Consider the following 22,014-nt stretch of genomic DNA (forward strand, 5'->3'; position numbering starts at 1 on the left):
AAAAGATTTCAAAAAGAAGTATAGTAAAGGAGAAAAAAAATCACACATGAGTCACGCTGGAGTATAAGCTGCACTTTTGGGAAAAAAATCTTTAACAAAATACAGGGACGAGAACGGACATTTTCCTTGAATTGTGTTTTTTTGAACAATGCTGCAGGGGTCGGCACTTCTTCTTCTTCTGTGTTGCTGTCAGTAACAAATACTGATACACACGCATACAGTGCACTCTAGTGGTGGTTAGTGAGAAAATAATGTTTTCAAAAAATTCTCAAATAAGTCACACTGGAGTATAAGTCACACTATGCAAAAAAATATGATTCATACTCCAAAAAAATACAGTGGTCATTATGAAAAGCTGACTAGACTAAAATTAAACTAAAAGACTTGAGACTTGGCTTATAATATATGGTCATTTGAAACTCAATTAAGACTAAAATATTCAAGGAGACTAAAACTAAATGGAATGTTTGACAAAAGCCTAAATCTTGGTGACAAAATTAATGCTATGTGAAAACTAAAGATAAAAAATATCATTTTTGATTATAATTATTTGAACTTGTTGAGAAAGTTTCTGGCCAAAAATTGACGACATTTTTATAAAAAATGCAACTACTACGCAAAAAGATTTCCAAAAATCTTTTATCCTCATGTTTATGCTTACCCGTCATTTTCTTCATTAATATATTTGTTTTACATTTTGCAAAAAACACATTTATCACAATAGAATCAGAAAATAAAGTGTTATTTTAATTTTCCTTTTCACAAACATGTACTGGAAGTTTGCTAGCTGCAGCAGTGTGTGGTCCTGGTGATGTTTGTCTGGCTGGGTGTTGGTGCGTGTGAAAGCAGCCTGTACCTCATGTTTCCTGCATGCCTTTCTCTTTCTGTGGCGTGCTCTTGACCTGACATTGCCACTGAGGCCTAATCCTCTGATCAGCATGCCAAGGGAGCGCACGGAGGCCTGGCGAGGCTGGAGGGGACACGGCCCGAGGTGATGCCTGCCTCCAGCCACTTGTTTCAGCCACTTGTAGCTAAGCAGAGTAACTTCAGCTCATTGTTGACCAGGAGCTGGACGTCTGAGAGGGAGGCTGGCCCCTCCACCTGCATCTGCTTCTTGTCCTTCCTCCTATAATCTCTCCATAAAGAAAAAATAAGTGACAAAAAAACTGTCAAAAAAAATACTTTTGTTTAGTTTTATGTCACTTTTCCTGGTCTGACACGTCAGGTTTGAGAGGCGCCGGACAAAGGCAAAGGGTGAATGGAGTGACTGGAGAGAGCAGAGGATTGAGGGGAGTTACTTGGCACACAAACAATTAGCACTTATCCAGGCGTAGATTTCCGTGGCCCCAAATCCTCACATTTGTCCAGACAAATTGACTGGACCCCAGGTCTTGTTTGTCCAGCTCCACAGGTCTGCTGGAGAGGGCTTGAGGACAGTGGGGAATGCCCTCTCCAGCAAATGCAGCTCATGGGAACAGATCTAGAGGCAGGATCTGCTCACAAACAGCCTCCATGCTTTTGACATGAACTCAACTGAAACTGAATGTGATTTATGAAGATTGGTTTTGTTTAAAGACCAACTCCAATGAAAACTATGTTTTTAACTTGGCATTTCCTGATGATGGAGGACATAAATAAAGGAAATTAAGGCAAAAATTACATTTCTGCGTATTTCTTTATTTAAATCATTGTGACACTGGCACGATATAATGGCAGGTTAGTTGGAAAACTTCTAGGACAGAAGCTCACAAGGCCTGGATTTTGACAACTGTGCTGTAGACCATGAAATCCTTCTTAACAGCTAAATAAGTGGGTGAGAGTACAGTCCAGCATATTTAGCAGCAAATCTTTTAAAGTTGACATAAATCGTGGCATACCTCAGGGTTTGTATCTTGGACCTTTGCTTAACCAGTACATGCTCCCTCTGGGAGACACACAAATATTGTTTTATATTATTATTAGTAAACAACAATCATCTTTCTATAGTTCTGTGATCCTTTACAAAAGGAAGTAGAATCTAGAATCAGACCTACACAGGATGAAGCTGTATTTAAGCCGCCATGCTGCCCACAGAAATTATGATTGTTAGATTTGTATGTCTAAATTTTAATCATGTGGTTTAACTGAACTTTTTGTTTCCAAGTGTGTGTTTCTTGTGCATCACATCTGGAGAGAAAAATTATTCCCAAGTTAAAAATTGGGATAAAATCAAGTTACAGACAGTCACCATGTTTAAAGGTAGGCTGGTGCTAAATAGGCTGGTGCTAAATCTTTTCATCACAAGTTTTTTACTGCAGTTATTTCTCTCCTCTGCCACTTTGTGGAAACTCGAGATATGGAATTCCATCCACCTGTACTGCTTCTTAATTCAGTAGCTGTTTTTAACTATAACAAATTTAGATTTTGGATTTTGTCTAAATTGCATTTAATATGAGTAGTTGAGTAATAATAACAAGAAAACTGCACTGATATTACTTCTTTTTTAAAAACTGGCTGTACAGCATTTATTTAATTAAAATAAATAGATTATAATTAGCTTCACGACATATTGAAGATTTTCCTTTTTACATTGATAGTTGCAACATTTTCTGTTTTTCAAGTGTCCTATGAATGTTTGCTTTTCTTTTTAAAATCTATCTATGTAGATGCATTTTAGAGCTTAAAGCACCTGCTGTTGGCCTCCCGATCCATTGTTTTTAAAACACTATTAACTTTTTCACTCATTTCATTTTCAATCTGGTTCATACTGATGGAAGGTCTCACGCGCCCTCTGCTGGCGGAAGAGTAAACCTTCACCTCGAACAAATGTATTCCAGTCTTCCACCATTGAAATGATAGGAAAGATAATAATTGTTAAAATTAAAGTAGATATATTTAATTTAAGCAATTCATTTATTTATATACTCAATATATACTTCTTTTGACATACATTTTCCCTCGTGGAGTGAATAAAATACTGCATTTATGACTGTTAGAATTCTTGTGAAAACAATACACATGTCATTTCGATGTAATGACATTTTTTGGCCAAATTTCCTCTTAACGACTGCCTTGAGTAGCACAGACGGTTAAGTATTTTTGATTAAAACCATACATGTCAGAAGTGGGATTCGAACCCACGCCTCCATTTGGAGACCAGAAGTCCCTTTCATATGGGAAGGATTTTATTCCTTGAGTCTGGCGCCTTGGACCGCTCGGCCATCCTGACAACTTGCGATAAACAGCGAGACAAGGTAAGGTAATACTATTTGTCGTCTTCACAGATGGAAAAGGGAGAATTTCTAAACTTTAAACAAAACGGCATGCGATGGTGTGAATTTGAATAGGGGTATTTTATTGTTTCAACAATAAAAGGATTGTCAGAAGTGGGATTCGAACCCACGCCTCCATTCGGAGACCAGAAGTCCCGTTTGTAGGAAGGTATGAACCTTGAGTCTGGCGCCTTAGACCACTCGGCCATCCTGACAACTTGCGATACGCTGCGTGACACACGAGTATATAAACATAAGTGCATAGAAGATTGTGGTCGGTCTCGATTTTCCTTTTGTTTGGTAAGTTTATTTATTTTATTGAGTTTTAATTCAAGAAAACAACGTTATCAAGAAAATACGGATACGTAAAACTGTTTCAAGAAACAAAAGATGTCCTCCAGGGGCGCTGTAGCCGTGTTATGAAATGTACTTCCGGTGAGCGCCCACGTGATTTTACGCTCACGCCCCAGTCACTCTTATGAAACGAAAAAAAGGTTTATAAGCTCTTTTCTGGACATTGTAACATTATTTTCCTCGTTTTTTCCTTTACATTCAACTCAGAGAGCAAAGAACACAACATGTCCATTTACAGGAACGCCGTTTGGTTCATGAAAGGACTTCAAGAGTACACGAAGTAAGTGGAGAGTATTGTGTGAGTGGGTAGTACTATTATGTTTTAGTAGATTTTCTGCTTTTGCGTAACATGTCACATTTAACGAGCATTCTTGTGTAACATAAACAGACTTTAGACAACTCCCAAGGTTAAAGAAGTTTAGCAAACCAACCTTCAAATGACTTTTATTCTTATGCACACCTGTCTGTAATATTTGTGTTTCATGCTTTTGGTAAAAATTAGAAATTTAAACTATAATAAAAAATATATTGTCCAAAAGAGCTGTGATTCAATAAATATAAAAAAATAGATTTAGTAATAATAATAATAATGTTTTTAGTAAAAAAAAAAATAGTTTAGAAATAGCACATTTTAAATGATATATTTGTAAAATTCTAAATACAGATGCACATGTCACGAATCTTGATGCCAAAGTAGTCTTTGTGGATTATAAAAAAAACAAACCAAAAAAACATGGGTCTGTCTGGGTTTAACCTTTACCTGTATAAAGCACATTATATTTCCCACAAATTCAGAATATTAAGCAACACCTTCAATCATGCTGTGAGATAGTTGGACACAGAGAGCAGGCGCCCCATCCCCACCTCTGTGAATCATTCATTATACGCCTCTGTGTTTGCATTATAACGTTCTTTGTCATTTTCACAGGAGTGGCTATGAAGCTGCAGCAAAGCATTTTGTCCCCAGTGACCTGGATGTTAACCTGAGTGGGAGGTCCTTCATGGTCACAGGAGCAAACAGTGGGATCGGGAAAGCTGCAGCACAGGAAATTGCCATCAGAGGTTAGTATTGGAAACATTTGCAGCTTTTATTTGTTTGCACCTTTTAACAAACATGCCAGAGGAGGATTTTGGACAATGCAGTCATGTGGCAGTATCAATAGATTAACTGCTGACCGTTTTGTTTTGGGCGTGCAGGGGGGACTGTGCACTTGGTGTGTCGAAATAAAGGACGAGCAGAGGCTGCCAAAGATGAAATTGTGGAGCGGAGTAAAAATGAGGTGAGGGGTGAAGTGTATTTCTGTCTATTGGTAAAAAATCATATTTGAGCTGGAACTGCTGAGATTTATGATTCTCAAGATTAGAATCAAGTCACCAATTATTCCCTCCATCCAAGTAGTTCTTTAAGTGTTTTTTATTCTTAGTTTAGCCTAAAATAAATCCAGTCTTCTGTTTTTTTTTTTGTGCCTTCAGAGCCAATTATTGATTCCTTGAAGTCCTGCCCTGATTATCTTTTAATCTATTGTGAAGGTCTTTTAACTACTATGCAATTTTGTGCCAAAATCTCAAAACCACTGTTGTTTTCAAGGACATAGTTTCTGCAGAGCAGCACTGGTTCATTAAAAATTCACCTTAGAGTTGTGGCGCAGAGCAAATATATTTTCTCAAGCTCTATAAATCAGTATATGTTAGAATTCAAAATAAATAATAATGCATTTTCTGTTTCCAGAATGTTCATGTTCACATTGTTGACATGTCCAGTGCTAAACAAGTGTGGGAGTTTGCACAGAACTTCTCACAGAACAACAAAATCCATGTTCTGGTTAGTGTTCAAATGTTCATGATCTCGTATCTGATTCATAACAAAGTTGTGTATTTATTTAAGGATGGTTTCTGTTTTGTAGATCAATAATGCTGGGTGTATGGTCAACCAGAGGGAGCTTACAGACGAAGGTTTAGAGAAAAACTTTGCTACTAACACCCTCGGTGAGAACAAAATCTGAATGAGAAATGCAACAATTTGGATAAAGAAATGCTCAGAAATCCAATTTTAAGCTTAATTTTATTTATTTATGTACTCTACAACAACATGTTAATAACACAATTTTTAACAAAGTGGATCTTTAAAATGTATTTAATGTGTTTTGATCAGATATTTGCTTCTTTTAGGAACATACATCCTCACCACAGCACTCATTCCTTCACTAAAGGAAGTCGAGGACCCAAGAGTGGTCAGTTTATCTCCAAATGAATGTATCAAATGTGAGATGAACAAACCAAACATCTGCTGTTTTTTTTTTTTCCTTTTCTTGTTTGTCCAGATCACGGTGTCATCCGGCGGCATGCTCACTCAGAAGCTGAACATGGACGACCTTCAGTTTGAGAAGGGCACGTTTGACGGCACCATGGCTTACGCTCAGAATAAAGTATAATGCAGCTCAGCAGAGTTCTATGTGCAAACTTTAGGGAGTTTGTACTTTAAACTTGTGCTTGTGTGGCAGAGGCAGCAGGTGACTCTGACGGAGAAATGGGCTGCTCAACACAAAGACATCCACTTCTCCTCCATGCACCCTGGTTGGGCCGACACACCAGGTAACACCTGACAAATGGCAAAAGTTTGGATCAAGTTTAGCTTATTTTCCCCTATTCTGGCATCATTTAACACACTGTTTGTGGGGCTTTATTTTATTGCCTAAAAGCCACCCCCTTAATACACAAGTCTTAATCATTTACACTGAAAATCCTTATTTTTATGTTTGTTTGTAGGATTCTTAGTTCTTAAAAAGGTGACATTAGAGATTTCCAAAATGTATTTTAAACATTTATAGTGTTTTAAAGTCTAGAACTCTTAAATTATTTGATCTTAACTTGATATATAAAGTTAAAATTTAGTGCTACAGATAGAATCTTTTACATTCTTGAATTTATTTCCACTCATGATTGATCTTTTTTTTTAGTTTAAACAGAAGTCATTAATACTGACTATAAATGTATATATATATATATATATATAGCTTTTTCGTGTAGTTTTCTTGCAAAATGTTGCTTTAAAATCAGAATTTGTACATTGGGCAGCAAATGAAACTTGTTCTCCTTGTAGCGGTCCAGTCCTCCATGCCTTCGTTTCATGCTAAGATGCAATCAAAGCTGAGGACGGAGGCCATGGGCGCTGACACTGTGGTGTGGCTCGCTGTTTCTGCTGCCGCCATCAAACAACCAAGTGGACTCTTCTTCCAAGGTCAGAAACTACTTTTAGTCCCGACAGTAATGAGGATCGGTCAGGAACTAAAACTGTTGTTGCACCACAGTAGAGGGCAAACTGTTGGGGGATCTGAGGTAGTTATAAATTCAGCTTAAAGAACATTATCTCTTTAGTTTTGAAGTTTTACAGAAGTGGTATTTGGAAAATGAGTTATAGAGTTTTAAAGGGTTCAGATAAGACATTACTCTTCATTTAAAATGTGCTATTACAGTTTATAACAGTTTGTCAAATTAAACAATTATAAATGAGGTCAAATCATACATTTGGCAGTAATAATTTTGATCAGATAGAATTGTATTAACTAGTTTGTGACTAGTCCTGCTAACAGAGAAGTACTAAGAATGTATTATGTTACTGAAGGTGGAGGATGCTTATACGGTTCAAAACCTCTTTACTTTCAGACCGCAAACCCGTGCCGACACATCTGCCCCTCGCCTGGTCCCGCCCCTCCACACAGGACGAGGACAAGCTTCTGGCAGCACTACAGGAAATGGCCCTCAAGTTCAAGCCTTGAAATCTTTCTTCCTGTTGTAATGAAACACTCCTCAATCATCTATATATGTTTACATTATCTTACATTTTTTTCAGCAACATAATGTGACTGAAACCTCGACAGCAAGCTACAGTATATAAAATGTTATTATTGTGTAATAAATTTATTTTTTTCTAAATTTTATTTAATTTCTATCTGAAGGAAACATTAAATACACTAATCATCTAAAAATAATTAAGCCTTTGGGCATATTTTTTGTCTGTATCAACACTAAAAACTAAATGTGTCTACTTTTTATTTTGTAAAATGAAAAAAAACAATTAAATGGCAGAATTTACTAACAATTTATTGGTATTTTTCAGAACATTTTTAGGTGTCACAAGATTAATTCAATAAAACAACTACCTGCATTTTTAGCTGCTGAACCTCATTTTTGGCAGCAGCTGTCGTCAAGCAAGTAACAAAAGAAAAAAGTCACAAGAACCATACACAGATGGGTGGTACAGTCCAAAAGTCATTTATTCACACAGTTACATTAATGGATACTAATAATGGCTGCTCTCGGCAACAGAGGCCACTGACCTTCAATGTATATTAAATGTAGAAAGTAAAAATATATATAACCATTTTTTTCACAGATCATACATGCTTTTTAATGCAGTTTTTTTCTTTCACTCATTCACTTCCTTTCAACAGTTCTTTCAACAATCACAGCAACAACGATCCAGTTCATTTTAAAAGAAATATTTCTAGTAAACAGGCCATTTCAGACAGGTAAAGTCTGTATGTTTAAGATGAGCTTATTCAAAAAATATAAATTGGTCATCTTTGGAATAGAGAGAGATTTAAGACCATTAAAGTTGGAATATTTGACCATAAAAACACAAATGTGGTTCTGAATAAAAGTCTCTTCCTCACATTAGAAAATCATAATAGATTTACCATAAAATCAGTGTGGAAACAAATGTATTTTGACAATATTATTAAGATTAACAGTAATAAGATTATTTTAGTTTGTACACTTATTCCTTACGGCCTGGAAAACTGAACCATCCTGATAACAAATATTTCAATAAAGTCCCCCAAAAAATCTTCAGGAAAACATATGTTTTGAATTCTGTGGGTATTGAACATATGGATCATGACATGGAGAAAAGTTTCACAAAATTACGTTTTATGAATAATTACTCAGTATTTAAAATAAATCTTATTTATAAATAATGTTGAAATGACCACCTTTATTAGCTTGATATATCATTAAAAACAGAACCAATCAATTTAACAATAAAAATTGCACTTCTGCTGACAAACTCAGTAAACGCAAAATACGGTATGCAAGGAAAATGGACATTTGTGTCGAACTTCAATTGCAATATGTGCCGTTTTATCACATCTTAAAGCCTAGAAATATTCCTGGCACTCATTAATATACTTTATTGATACACTTCAATGAAGAGGTCATCAGAAAGAGCCACACACTCTCTGAAAATTTTAATCATTAGAAGGTAAACATGCATTTCAGGCTTCCGCATTGAAAATTCTTGTATTCAAGCATAGCTACGCACATTTTTAAGACCGTTTTCAGGCTCCATTAAATGCATGTTGCAAGTTAAACCAGGTCAAACTTTGAGGGCATCCTCTTTAAGTAACAGAAGTGCCAACTGTTTGCAAACTGATCACGGAGGAGAAATGAATATTTGCAGTTTGAGCACCTCTTCCAACTGTGTGTAGTAAAAAGTAGCAAAAGAAAAAAAGAAGAACCGCATTTCTGCTTGTCCAGAGCGAACACTAGGGGTGTAGGAAAATATCGATTCAGTAAAATATCGTGATACTTTATTTGGCGATACTTGTATCGATTTAAAATACTGCCAAGGCGATATTTAATTAAATATTTGAAAGAAAACATTGAGTTAAATCTTACTTTTGTTTTTCACCTAAGTATTTCCTAAATTATCAAAGGGAAAAAGCAATGAGTTTGCTGGGGTAAAAGCAACTTGTTCATGAGATACAGTTGCTTAATGTCCTGATCATTAAATAACATGTTTTTACAGTTTAATTTTTTGAAAAATGTATCCTTATTTTAATTATTCTTAAGTTATAATTTAAAAAAATAGTGAAATATTGTCTGGTAATGTCTTGGATGTATCGGAATACATATTGTATCATGTGTATCGCGATAAGTATCGTATCACCGCACTCTTGTCAATTCACACCCTTAGTGAACACCATGGGCTAAATTGAACATATCTGGTGTGTCTGTAGCTTTTCAGGTTTATTGCCAGCAGGGGGCAACACTGGTCAACTTTCCAACCTACAACCCTGAACTGCTGCTGCAGAATAATGGATAGAAATGTGAATCTGATGGATCAAACTTCTCCAATCTACCATCTTCTTCAGTGTTTCCAGTGAGAACTGATCCAGTTTAGAATGTAGAAAACTCTAGCTAGAAACATTACATTAAATGGAAAGAAGAAAGGCTTTAGTTGCTTGTTTTAAACTATTTCTTGATTCAAACTAAGCATAATTTAATTAGTTAAATTTGACGCATACAGTGTAAATTCTCGAAGCATCTCAGAGTACAAAGAGATCTGTGAACATTGTTTTTTCTTCACGCAAGTTTTCGGTACCTTTTTACTGAGGACGGCCTGTTTTCTTCTCAGGGTTTGCTGGCCTGCAGCATACTGCAGAACTACTATGAAGGTGCGAGAGTCGCTGTTAAATAGTTTAAGAACCATCCCGATGATTCTGGTGATGCCTGAGAGGCTTTCCTCCACCAGGAGCTTTGGGAGCTATAAAACCACCATTAATTGTCTGAGTGTCTTTCCAACTGTTTATCTTCTGGAAATTTGAGGACTGGATTCATTTCCCATATCTGCAAAAGAAACAAAACAAAACATCCTCAGTTTGTTTGGATAATCACATATTGAAGCTACATGCATCAAACCAAATCAAGCTACAACTCGTTACATTTGTTCAAGAGGGGAAGATGAACATTTTTGATGTGAGATTAAACTTTCTCTGAAAATGTTTTCTGTTTTCTCTTATGTACTCAAGACTGTTTTTAAGGGTCTATATCATGCAAAATCAACTCCAAATTCACATTAAATGAGCCGGTCATCACATAGTGACATCACAAAGTGGGGAACAGCCCCTTCCTGAAGGAGTCTATGCTGCCAGCTCCGTCCACCCACTTTCTTTGTGGAGGTAGTAGTGTCTGTTTCTCCCCAGTGTCTAGGTGAATTTACCGGACAGAAACGCTTTGAACGTTCAACGTGAGACTAGAGGCATCTGATCGGTCAGTTTATGACTTGAGTTACTTGTACTACAGAAAAAAATTATAATGAAAAACTAATTGGATTTGGATTTTCGAGAACATGTTAGTAAAAGGCACAAGAACAAGATTAGTTATTCTGGCATAGAATGAGTGAGTAATAGCTGTTTATATCTCAATAGAAGTCTATGGCATTTTGGATTCTTGGAGCCACCAGATATCTCCTATTTGGCACGCCAGGGGGGAGGAGTCACTCACTCCAGTTCTCATATACAGTCAGTGGTGTGTAGATTCACATCCATCCTGGTAAATTTCAAATTACTGGGTAAATAAGCAGTAAATTAGTTTACGTTTCAGTTCTTTCTGGATTCTAACCAAATGTTACTTCTGTAGAAAGGCAACTTCTTATCAACTCTTTTTTGGTTTTTACATGAACCCGAGCTAATTTGTTGTGTAATAGATTTAGGAATGGTCCAATATGAACCTTGTAGTGTTTGTAGTTCCTCATTTTTCTTGTTAGCAATTGAAGATGTCTATGTAGGAGTTGGACCACAAGGACCGGAGGATCTGGGGTGAGTTTAAGTTTTCATAGGTGAAATACACATGATGGAAACGTCCATTTATAAGGACAAACTGAACACATCCTTTATGCAAACTTAATTGCCGTAAATGTTTTTTTGCTTGTTTGAGCAGGAAATTCCTGTTTGTGAATAAGTGTAAAATTTGAAAACTTTATATTAGTGGCCTCTCCACTAATATTCAGTACAAACTAAGAACAGAATCTTCTTGAAAGAGTTTAAGACTTTCCTACAGTCTGAACTCTTGTACAGTAAGTTATTGTTCTGCCATACTTCTCTGAGAGCTCATTGAAAACGAGGGATCATCCAGACCTTGATAACCTTGTCAGTGCCAGAGGTAAGCAGGGTTCCAATAGTGGGCTCGTAGTGCATGTGAACAATGTTGTGCTCGCTGTTGTGAAAGCTGGTCGTGGACGCTCGGCTGGAAGACACGGAGGGACCAGAGGTTTTCAGTGTGTCAGCACCAAGAGCGCCAGGAGCACAAAGAGTCATTGTACAGCGGCTGACGGTTACTCACTCCTTCTCGGGGATGGACTCATGACAGGTGTTGCACACGCGCACCGGAAACTCAAAGCCCATGAGGGGGATGGGGGAGCTTTTGGACGAACACTTGGCACACACTGCTTCACCACACTTCCTGCAGTGGTGCTGCAAAAAAAAAAAAAAAAATCAATACCAATGAAGCACGTGGCAAAAAAGGGTGTTTTAGAAAAAACAAACTGTCACAAAAGTATGGAGCCCCTAAAGGAACATAGAAATAAATCAAAATCGGTAGTGGTTTGTCGTGTGCAGAAGAAAGTATGGGATGAGCACCAGAAATTAAAAGGTAATGTGCGCACAGGAGACCTTATAAGAGTAAATTACTTGAAAATGACCCTACATGAGTTTTATTTTGCCTATTAAGACACATCGTCCAATCAGAGCTGCTGTCGGCCAGTGATCCGGCTGTCACGGCCCTGTGGTTGCCCTGATTTCACCTGATTTGGTATTTGGCGTCATCCCTGACCCCTGACTGTCCATCTACATTCATTACCCCGCCAGGGGTTTTCAAAATAATCGGCAGGAAATCTAAAAGATTCTGCCAACCCTTCCCATCGCGATGTGGCAGTTGTATTTGAGACAGTAGCATGAAACGAGTTCTAAATTCATGTGCGAACCGCTGTTTCTGTGGTGAAATCAGGTGGATGCTACGTGTGGGTAATTCACTTCTGAAATATCCTAAAAGGTGTAACATTGACATAGGACAGCAGATATGATATTTCAGAAGTGGACTATTCAAATATTATACAGAAAAATGAGTTGATACTTTGTGTGAAGTACTAGTCAGTATTACCTTAATATCACCAGATAGTTTCAACACCAGAACCTATCTGGTGTGCAAAAAAAACAGGACTATTTCTTTACTTTTATGTCCCTTTAGGGACTCTGTACAAAACACCATGATTTTATTTTTATTTATAACAGTAAAACTACTCTATTTTTTTAGCTAGTTTAACTACTTAGGTACTGCTGGTTAGGCTTAGTAATACAATTACCTGTCGCAGGCCGATCCTCCTCCTGTCCCACATCTGTTTGAAGTTCCAGAAGAATGGCTTCTCACATTTCTGACAGGAATCACTGTCCAGCCACTCAGGGGTCTGTCCATGCACAAAAAGATTTATATCTTTTTTCTAGTAATGCATTGAACTAATGTTAAAAAAATATAACATAGATAAACTATCCCTTTTATTTGTGGCAACTGTGACTTGTGTGTTGCTTCAGCCACAAGATGGCAGGAAAACAACAAGCTTTCATGCTTTTTCTCCTGAAATGGCCAAAGAAGGTGAAACCTGCAGTATTGCTGTCAGCAGGTGGTGCATAAAAATACAAAGCTATAAAAAAGTTCTGTGAGTAGTACTTTCTAAACAACAAAAGGTGAGGTGCAATCCAGTGTTTGAAGGGTAAAGCTAGTGTTTTTACATGTTTGTTTAAAGTACAGGTAAAAACTAAGTAAAGTTCCCATATTAACTTTTTTTTCCGGTTTTAAATTAGACTTGGTGGCAGAAAACTGAGGAGTGTCTGAGGATAAATTCATTTTTAAATTAGTCTATCCACACAATAGGGAAAAATCAGCAGGTTCAGATGTAAATTGTACATTTCTATCAATAACTGAGGATGTTTGGTTTCCATTCAAGCGTAAATCAAACACAAGGCGTGGAGAGACGCCCTTGGACAGTACTGCAAGGAATGGTGTCTGGAGTATTCTATCATGACCTCAGGATCCATACGCTGCTAGTGATGAGCTCTTCTTTTAGCTTATTTTTTAAGAAGGAATTTCAGATTTTTTTTTTATTTTCTACGCAAATTTACATTTTCAGTTTACATATTAAATGTTAGTTATTTAATTTTATAAACAAAAATGTGGTTTTATCGACTCAGTGGAATTCTTATTATTTTACCTGTATAACCATTCTTTGATACATGCATTTCTGAGACCCATATCTCATTAGCATGATCCACACTTTCCTTTCAAACTCATTGAATACATTTTATTTCATGTTTTCTGTCCTGTAATTCATTATCATCCCACTAGGGGCAGTAGATGAGTGTTTCCTGTTCATTTCAAAATGGCTTCTTCCATGAAATCTCAAAAACAGTTTTGGCGGAAAAAGTTTTAGCTAGTTTTTTAAACGTTATGGTAAAAAAAAAAAACTCTTATTAAACGACTATTTGCTGTGTTGAATACATTTTCCAAGTTTTTGATATTTAATTATTTATAATGCAGTTACACAATGTTAAAAATGGGTGAATCAAATCTGAGACATGGATAATTTTTTTTTATCATACACATCTCTACTACTCACATTAACCTTTCTTGGATTTATGCTCCATGTATAGAAACATTTAAGATTCTACAAATCTGGAATTGCTTCTCTGCTTAAACCCATGCATTGTCAGATCTTTTTCACACCTTGGGACACTTGACAGCCTGTGTTTGTGAGTCAGGCTGATGTTAGTCAGCACTCAATCTGATGACTTCTTTGCCCACTCTCACCTCTTCTCGTGTCACATTCATGTCCCAGATGACGATCCTCCCATCTGAGCTGCAGGAGATGAGGTGATGAGTGAGTGAAGCATAGCACAAGCCCTGAATTTTGTCCCTGAAGGGGAAACACACAAACAAAGGATTTTATCCACCAACAAGAAGCCTGGTATCTTTGTAGCCCCCCAAAAAAACTCTCTAACTTTTAATTTTTATCAGTTTTTAATGTAGTATTCAATTTGTTGATATTTTTACGTGAACTTTTGGATCTCCAAGCTAAAAGAATGAACAGTACTAATGTTAATAAATCACTATGTGTGAGCAGAAGTAAAAATAACTATTCCAACTTATTCAACACAAAAATGACACCTGGTCAATCTCAGTAATAGAATGGACACTTAGAGCCAGTTCATCCACATAAATCAAGGGCAATGAAAAAATTTTTGTCATTCTTACTTGTGCCCTTGCAGCTCAATAGCAGTGCCTGTTCGTCCTCCAATGTCCCACATGATGATCGACTGGTCTGTGCTGCCTGAGAACAGCATCCTGTGGATGGGATCCCAACATAGTGCTGTGATATTCCCTGCAGAAAAGCACAGCAAAGCAAGAAACTTGTTTGTGACCTTTGAACGTGTTTCCTTAAAGCCTTCAGCAACATGGTAGACTTGCATTCAAATGATTAGTGCAAAGTGCACTGAATTTAGTATAAAACATTGTTGAAAGACCCACTCCGATCATCTTATTATCAATTGTAAAACCACTCCCAGTGATCTCTTAATCAGCATTATGCTGTTTTTAGCCAAAGTCTAGGACGTTGTTTCTGCAGAGCAGCATACATTCATTAGAATCTCACCCCTGAGTTGTGGGTGGGACTGTTGGTGCAGTTACCCCGCCCCCATTTCCCATCAACCATCTGTTTATGTGCTCTCCTGCTAGTTTACAGCCTCTCACAACCCCCACCTATCATTACCAGCCCAACAAAAATGGCGAGCAATATTGGAGCTATTCAGCCATATAGTTTAGAAACAAAGACATGCATGAATCTAGTTGTCAACAGGTGGATGTATGAGAAAGGAGCGGAGTAGGGAGCTTGTGGCTTGTCGTAGTAGCTTCTAAGTCACAAATGTGCTGTTTTCCAAATGGGATTTTTTTTGTCTAATTCATTACAATTTGTATAAAGAAATACTCAGAAAAACAATTTTGAGCTAAATTTTCCCGACATATGTCGTCTATTGTAAGAAAAAGGACACAAAAACATGTTAAAACACTGTTTTCATTGGAGTGGTTCTTTAAAGTACATTTTGAGCGTCTTTGGGGGGTGAGGAGTGAAAAGGTTTTGCAGAAAACTACGCCTATTTCCAGAAAAACACTATAATTTTAGAGGGTTCTGAGTTTGAAATGGTTAACAAACAGTCACAGTCCAGACACAGAAAATCAGCAGGCTGAGTCAAGTGTGAGAAGATATGTTTCAGCTCTGCTTCTTAGAAATGATTTGGTTTGTGCAGATCAAATTCTCTATCTTAAAAGAAATCTAAGGCTGGAGCTATTTATGAGCTTGTTCAGTAATTTCTGGAGTAAAATAAAAATCCTACTTTTCTTAACAAGCAACAACCTTTAAATGATTCAAAGCTGCTGATGTCAGCTCTTCTTTCATCTACATTCAATTATGATTTTAATGCTTTAACTCCAGAAACCAAGCTGCAAAACAGATTTTTCATTGCTTATTTACTGAAAAGGGTTTCACGAAGACAGCTGTGAAAGATGGTGTGGAACATTCTAATCTAAATGACTGCAGATTTACAGCTGTTACACCCTTTCTGAGCTGGGTTTACACATCTGCACCCTGCCAGAGCTCAGCTAATCGCAGCAGGGGTACTCCCCCCCCCCACTATTCAGTGAATAAAAAGCAACTGCTGGTCAACACTTGTGGCTATAATATACATGATTATGAAAAACTCGAAAAGAAATTCCCCAAAGCAGCTGACATTTAGTAGTTCTCAAATAGGGTAATTTTCAATTCTTGGCTGGCTTTTAATGAAGAATTCTTTAAATGTTTCTATAAATTCTAAAGAAAAAAAACCCATAAAATTAAAAGACTTAAAACCAAACACCAGAATAAAAGCTAAAATAACATAAAAATTATTGCTGTACTGTGAAAATGTTTTTTTTTTAGCTAAAAGCAAAGTAAGTTTAGTCTTACAATACAAAAAAGTTGGCTCAAATGTGATCCAAATGTGTGTACCGGTACCTGTGTGTCCTTTGAAGGTGGTAACTAGGCTGCATCTGTCCTGCTCCAGCTTTAGGATGGTCACCTGACCAGACTGGTCACCTACAAAGGCGTGCCTGGTCTCAACGTCAAACCTTGTTAGGAATTAAGGTAAAAAAAAAGGAAACACACAACCTGCTGTATCAACTCAGATCCTTAGCTGTTGTTGAAACCACTAAAACATGAGAATATTCAGTAAAAATCAGGAAAACTCAACACTGATCAGATTTAAAGGTGTAGAACTGCTGAAAATCAAAGTGACAGATTTTTATAGGAGCCACAGCATAATTACAGTGTCAGAGAATGGCTCTCAGCTTGTTTACGGCCTGCTGTCAGAGTTCTCCTCTGACCTGGTTAAGTCACTACACACCAAAATCAGAACATGTTCACACCGAGGAAGATACAAGATAACCACACAAACAAAATACCTGCATGAAAAATATATATACAGTATATTTGACAGTATGAGAAGTTTGTCCTAACAACCCATGAAAACCAGCAAATTGTGATAAATTCAAGAACTTAAGATCTACAAATGTGAATCTCTTCCTAAATCAATGTCTCTTTTCAGTCCATTGAAACCCTTTAAATATTTTAAACCAAGATAGTGAAGTAAAACATTATAAAGACATTCCTTGAATATTACCAAATCAACAGTTGTGGTTTGCATTCACAATTTAATAAATTGCAATTAGACTGTTAAAGAATTATAAATTGCATCAAATTTTTCTTAAGATGAACATATAAAACAGTTTATGAGTTAACTGTTTTTGCAAAAAAAAAAAAAAAAAAAAAAAAGGTGTTGTTTTCTAGGACATAGTTTCTGCAGAGCGGCAAAAGTTCGATAGAAATTTAATTTAGGACATATCACGGAAAAATAGCAACTGAATTGACTTTGGTTGGAACCGGAAGTATGCTGTTTTCTATCGGTTGCTTGCTCTATCCAGTTCTCCATATACAGTTTTTAAACAAATTGAATCCCATAATTCAACACGGGACAAACAAATTTAAACCTAGTTGTGTTTTGAAGTATTTCCATCTGACTTTTTGTCAGTTTTACAGAGCATTCCACTGCGACATGTTTTAACAGTAAAAGCTTGTTTAACACAACATCCATCATACCTTCAACAGTCATCATTTCAACCTAAAGCAGGGTTGTCAAACATATGGCCTGCATACGGCCAGCCAGATGGTTTAATCCAGCCCAGTCATCAAGAGAATAAAGTATAGGATGTTGAAAAAAAAAAGTACGTTTCCAGCCCATTCCTGTGGCGAGTTATGGTTCTGTAAAGAAATGACCGCAATGCGCAAATCCGCCACTAGGGGGTGTACAGGAAAAGCAGCCAAGGCATGAAAAGATTTTTGGACATTTCTTTGTATTTTGCACACTGGCAATGACATTGTGAACTTTTTTGTCACACAGGATTTGAATGTTGATATTGACGGCCTAGTGAAAGCCAAACAATGCCATGTTTCAAGAGAGAAAGGGAGATAAACTCCAAAATGTTATGTTCACAATCACAAATGTTTAATTTAGTTTAATTTTTTTACTGATTTGCGCATTTATATTTTAGGTAGGGTTTTTATTTTTTTCTACAGCCCCCTCTTGAGTTTACTATCAGGATTGCCTCAATGTCAAATGTAAAATATTCAGTGTGTATAAAAATAAATAAACAATTAAAAAAAAGTGAATTCCCTTTCATTTGAAATCCATTGGCCTCTTTAAAAAAATGTGCACTAATATGTGATAAGGCTAGTAGGTTGTTTGAGGCATTTTTTTCAACTGAGAAAAAACAAAACAATAACAAAGCAACAGAAAACAAGTCGACCATAGGTTGTTTTGCTATTATGTTAATGGTCCGGCCCACTTGAGATCAGACGAGTTGAACGCGGCCCCTGAACCAAAATGAGTTTGAAACCCCTGACCTAAAGTAACGTGATTTGAAAAATGTTTTCAAATTAAGACAACTAATTGAACATTTGGATTGAAACAATGTGTGGAAAGTTATTGCTGTAATGTTTTAATCTGACTAAAATCTTATTTTAAGTCATTTGTTATTACCTCTAGTCTAGATACTAACTGCAAATTTACGTAAATACAAGATTTATATGCACACATTGCTTCATTATTCCAAAACCAGCTGTCATAAAAAGGGTTGTAAATCAAAAGATTTTTTTAAACTCTGCATATATGATTTTTAAACAAGTCCCAGACATATGATAAAAACTCCTAAAAAAATTCCCAGGCCAGCAGCACCTCGACACTCTGATGACCTGGCGGTAGGCTCGTTGGTATGGACCAGGGTCACTGTAGAGCTCTCCCAGCCTTTCATCTGCTCATTACAAAAAGATGCACATACTGTTTCCTAGACAACAGCATGACTGATCCCTGTTGTTAGTTTTTCTCATTAGCACAAACTTTCTGCAGGCTAATTTCTCATGTAGCCCAAAAATAGCCCAAGCTCTCACAAAACCTTTTTTTTTAAAGAATCGAAAAATCAGAAAAACCTTTAACACTTCAGACAATAAACACTCATTCCTTTGTGGTGTGAAGAACTTGGAAGTAAGAAAGAGAAATCGACAACAGAACGAGTGGAAAGGTGACTTTTAAAGGATACTGCAGTCCTGACACACATGCGGTTGTGTTATACGTCCCCAGCAGCTGGCCGCTCTCTGAACAGTGCCAGGTTAAGTTTTTGTCCTGTCTAGTGCTCAGCAGCCACTCCACCTCCAACACAAAGAGCACCACCGTCATCCTGGTTCCTTGATGGTCTGGACACACAAAAAAACACACAACAGTCTAGTTCATGTTTGTGTTTCCCTTCAGTTACAGAACTGGAGGTATTTATAGAAGAAAGCTATTATTTGGCAGGATTGTTTTGAGATGAGAATGTTTTACGGTTCATTCTTTAAGACAGATTCTGAGAAAATAACAACTAAATGAAAAATGTCAGCTAATATTATTCCATGTTAAGGACTCTCATTGTTAGTTTGAATGCATATTGCTTCTCTGTTTTAGTTTCAACAGTACCTGAGCTGTACAAAAAGTATTTATAAGCAGCATTATGTCTATGGCTGCTTTTAGTCGTGTTGTGGCACATTTCCATACCTCCTCCCAGCCACTTATTTGAAACTCCTCAAAACAAACGCTGCTGCTTGGATGAGTGATATTTCCATTCACTAGTCACAGCTTGTTCTGAGAGCTTAAAACTCCAAATGTGCTAGTGATAAGTTTGGTATGCCGGATATTCTTTTGGATGAGAATGCACTCAGCAAAACAACAAAAAGTCTTTATTATACAAGATGAACTTAGAACCCAGTGGTTATTGGAAGGGTTAGTTAGTCCTTTTCTTTGCTCTAGAACAGAAGTCTGCAACCAGAGGCTCCAGAGTCACATGTGCCTCTACATTGTGGTTCAAGAAAACAAAGTTTTTCATCTTAAAAACTGTAAAGTAAAAAGTAAGGAATTAGTAAATAAAAAAGTAACTCAACCTTTATTCAAACTCCTTCACAAACAGTTGAAGAACTGTATGCACACTCCCCGAAGCTCCTGACTACAGTACCCATAATGCTCCAAGCTTGATAGTTTCCAAAAGTTGAGCTAAAACATTTTGACCAACTTTTCAGCAGCGTGTTCGTTCCACAGACAGCCAACTGGAATTCAGAAAACAAATTATCTTTTTTTTTTTTATTCAATAATTTTAAGTTATGGTCCAAAACTACAGTAAGGGTAACTTAATTAGCTCTGATTTAATTTTTGTTCAGAGAATTTACACATTTCTGGGATAGATAAACCCCAAATGGTAAAACAAACTTTTTTTTTCCTTACCCACTATAACACTTACAGCATTGAGATGATCCTATGTGACACAAGGTGTATTTTATTTTGAAAGGAAAGCTTTGTCAAAAGTTATAAATGATTTCATTAATCTAAAAATGCTTTTTTTCTCAATGTGAAAAACAACAATAGTTAATCATAATAGCAACAAAATACAAATCAGTGTCTTTATTTTCTAAAAGGTGAAGGGAGACTTCTATTGGGTCATTGTGAGACAGAAATAAACCCAATAACTCTCTTGGTTGCAGACCTCTGCTTTAGAACTAATAAATCTGTGTACGGGTAAGTTCTGAAATAGATTTTAGGTAACACAAAACAACCAGATTAATAATGATTTAAGCAAACTAATGAAAACTGCTTTAATTTTACAAGATCAACTTGAATTTTTGGTGTAATTTCTTCAAATGAAAAAAATAAAATCAACATTTTAAGTTAAAGTAGAATTCAAAAATACAATGAAAACACCTATAAATCAAATGTGGTATTATGAATCAGTCATCTATACTTCATCATGTGCATAAACATACAATATTTATAGAACTCAAGTAATCTACTTAACCTCTACTTCATTTTTTCAACATAGAGACTAAAGGGGATGCTACTATATCTTAAAGTATTTTGTTACAACAGAATAAAGCAAAAAAAAAAAAAAAATACTGTAAATTAACCCCCACCAAAAGCCTGAAAGCTTTGCTGCAACTTTGTGGTAAAGACATTTTTTGTAAGTTTTGAGGTCTGAAAGAAAAAGTTAGTCCGACTGTCACTGGAAAGCCAATATATAAAGAATAGTAGCAATAATAACACAACAAAACTAATTCAAGAAAGCTCGATACTCTGGAAAACATTTTCAAACACCCATTTGCATATAAAGTGCCCTGAAGCAGGTTAATTTTTAGACCGAACTGAAGCTCATTTGACATTTTTCAGTGCTCCTTGGTTCATTTCCAAAAATGTGTGACATTTACTGGCTCTGATAAGCAGCAGACACAAACATTTCCTGCCTCACCACTGTATGTGAGAGCCGGGGTCATCTTGTTGTAGTCTTCTGAAAGGGAGAACTCCTAGAAAACAGGAAGTAGATAAGTGATCATGCTGAAATCAACCCAGTCATTGTTTTGTTGTTGTGTTAAAATGCTGACAGATAAATGTTCAACCAAACATGTTCAGAGCAACTGTCAAAGTTACTTTTATACGTAAAGTTTCATTCAAAATGTCAACTTCATTGGCATAAACAAATCAAACAAAATCGTATCAATAAAACTAAAACGTACTTTTTCAGTAAACAAATTAGGAACTCCTAATCCACTTATCCTCTCTGCAGCCTCCAGCCTTATTAACATATCTGGGAGAACTTAATGCTTTGTGGTTGCTCTCTGATCAAAATCTATAACCGACTCGTCCAATAAATACTGACTGTGAGTTGTACCGTTTTGTTCCAAAACAAACTTAGTCCACAGTGAACTTTAAACAGAAAAACAGACTTTTGGCAGATTCAAATCCTGCATCGAGGATCAGAGCGGACCGCTCTCTGTTTTATGTCACACTTGTTTGTGATCGCTCAAAGCAAACAATACAGCCTGGGTATCTTTATTCAACATTACGGAAGCTTTTCTGTGAGACGGCTGAATTTCCCTGCTTGGAACACATTAATTTCTAATTAGTTTGATTGCAGTATGCAA

At 36.5% G+C, this 22,014-nt stretch overlaps 2 protein-coding genes and 2 non-coding genes across 5 annotated transcripts in view; 1 reads left to right on the forward strand and 3 right to left on the reverse strand.

The window, feature by feature from the left end:
• Positions 1–3,095: 3,095 nt before the first annotated feature.
• Positions 3,096–3,208, reverse strand: trnal-caa. Its single transcript has 2 exons — positions 3,171–3,208; positions 3,096–3,141 (listed from the first exon to the last, which is right to left on the reverse strand). It is a non-coding gene; the product is annotated as a tRNA-Leu (tRNA).
• Positions 3,209–3,357: 149 nt separating this feature from the next.
• On the reverse strand, positions 3,358–3,466 carry trnal-caa. Its single transcript has 2 exons — positions 3,429–3,466; positions 3,358–3,403 (listed from the first exon to the last, which is right to left on the reverse strand). It is a non-coding gene; the product is annotated as a tRNA-Leu (tRNA).
• Positions 3,467–3,675: 209 nt separating this feature from the next.
• dhrs12 (dehydrogenase/reductase (SDR family) member 12) lies at positions 3,676–7,594 on the forward strand. The gene is made up of 10 exons (XM_024286111.2): positions 3,676–3,885; positions 4,534–4,667; positions 4,803–4,885; positions 5,335–5,427; positions 5,510–5,591; positions 5,775–5,836; positions 5,927–6,031; positions 6,107–6,197; positions 6,706–6,843; positions 7,269–7,594. The coding sequence occupies exons 1-10, from the start codon at positions 3,830–3,832 to the stop codon at positions 7,379–7,381; spliced, it is 957 nt and encodes a 318-aa protein (XP_024141879.1). The 5' UTR covers positions 3,676–3,829; the 3' UTR covers positions 7,382–7,594.
• Positions 7,595–7,854: 260 nt separating this feature from the next.
• The window catches only part of wdfy2 (WD repeat and FYVE domain containing 2), a 20,435-nt gene continuing 6,275 nt past the window's right edge, over positions 7,855–22,014 (reverse strand). The window contains exons 4-12 of one of the 2 annotated variants that reach the window (XM_036217537.1): positions 21,342–21,396; positions 19,116–19,269; positions 16,480–16,592; positions 14,688–14,814; positions 14,244–14,349; positions 12,745–12,846; positions 11,727–11,857; positions 11,483–11,630; positions 7,855–10,232 (exon numbers count right to left, since the gene is read on the reverse strand). In XM_036217537.1, coding sequence (XP_036073430.1) covers positions 11,495–11,630; positions 11,727–11,857; positions 12,745–12,846; positions 14,244–14,349; positions 14,688–14,814; positions 16,480–16,592; positions 19,116–19,269; positions 21,342–21,396 — 924 coding nt within the window. In that variant the 3' untranslated portion in view covers positions 7,855–10,232; positions 11,483–11,494. The remainder of the gene's footprint in view (positions 10,233–11,482; positions 11,631–11,726; positions 11,858–12,744; positions 12,847–14,243; positions 14,350–14,687; positions 14,815–16,479; positions 16,593–19,115; positions 19,270–21,341; positions 21,397–22,014) is intronic. The other variant, XM_024286110.2, reaches the window with a different exon arrangement.

The sequence above is a fragment of the Oryzias melastigma genome, linkage group LG21 (genome assembly GCF_002922805.2).
Source record: "Oryzias melastigma strain HK-1 linkage group LG21, ASM292280v2, whole genome shotgun sequence".
NCBI classification, from domain to species: domain Eukaryota; kingdom Metazoa; phylum Chordata; class Actinopteri; order Beloniformes; family Adrianichthyidae; genus Oryzias; species Oryzias melastigma.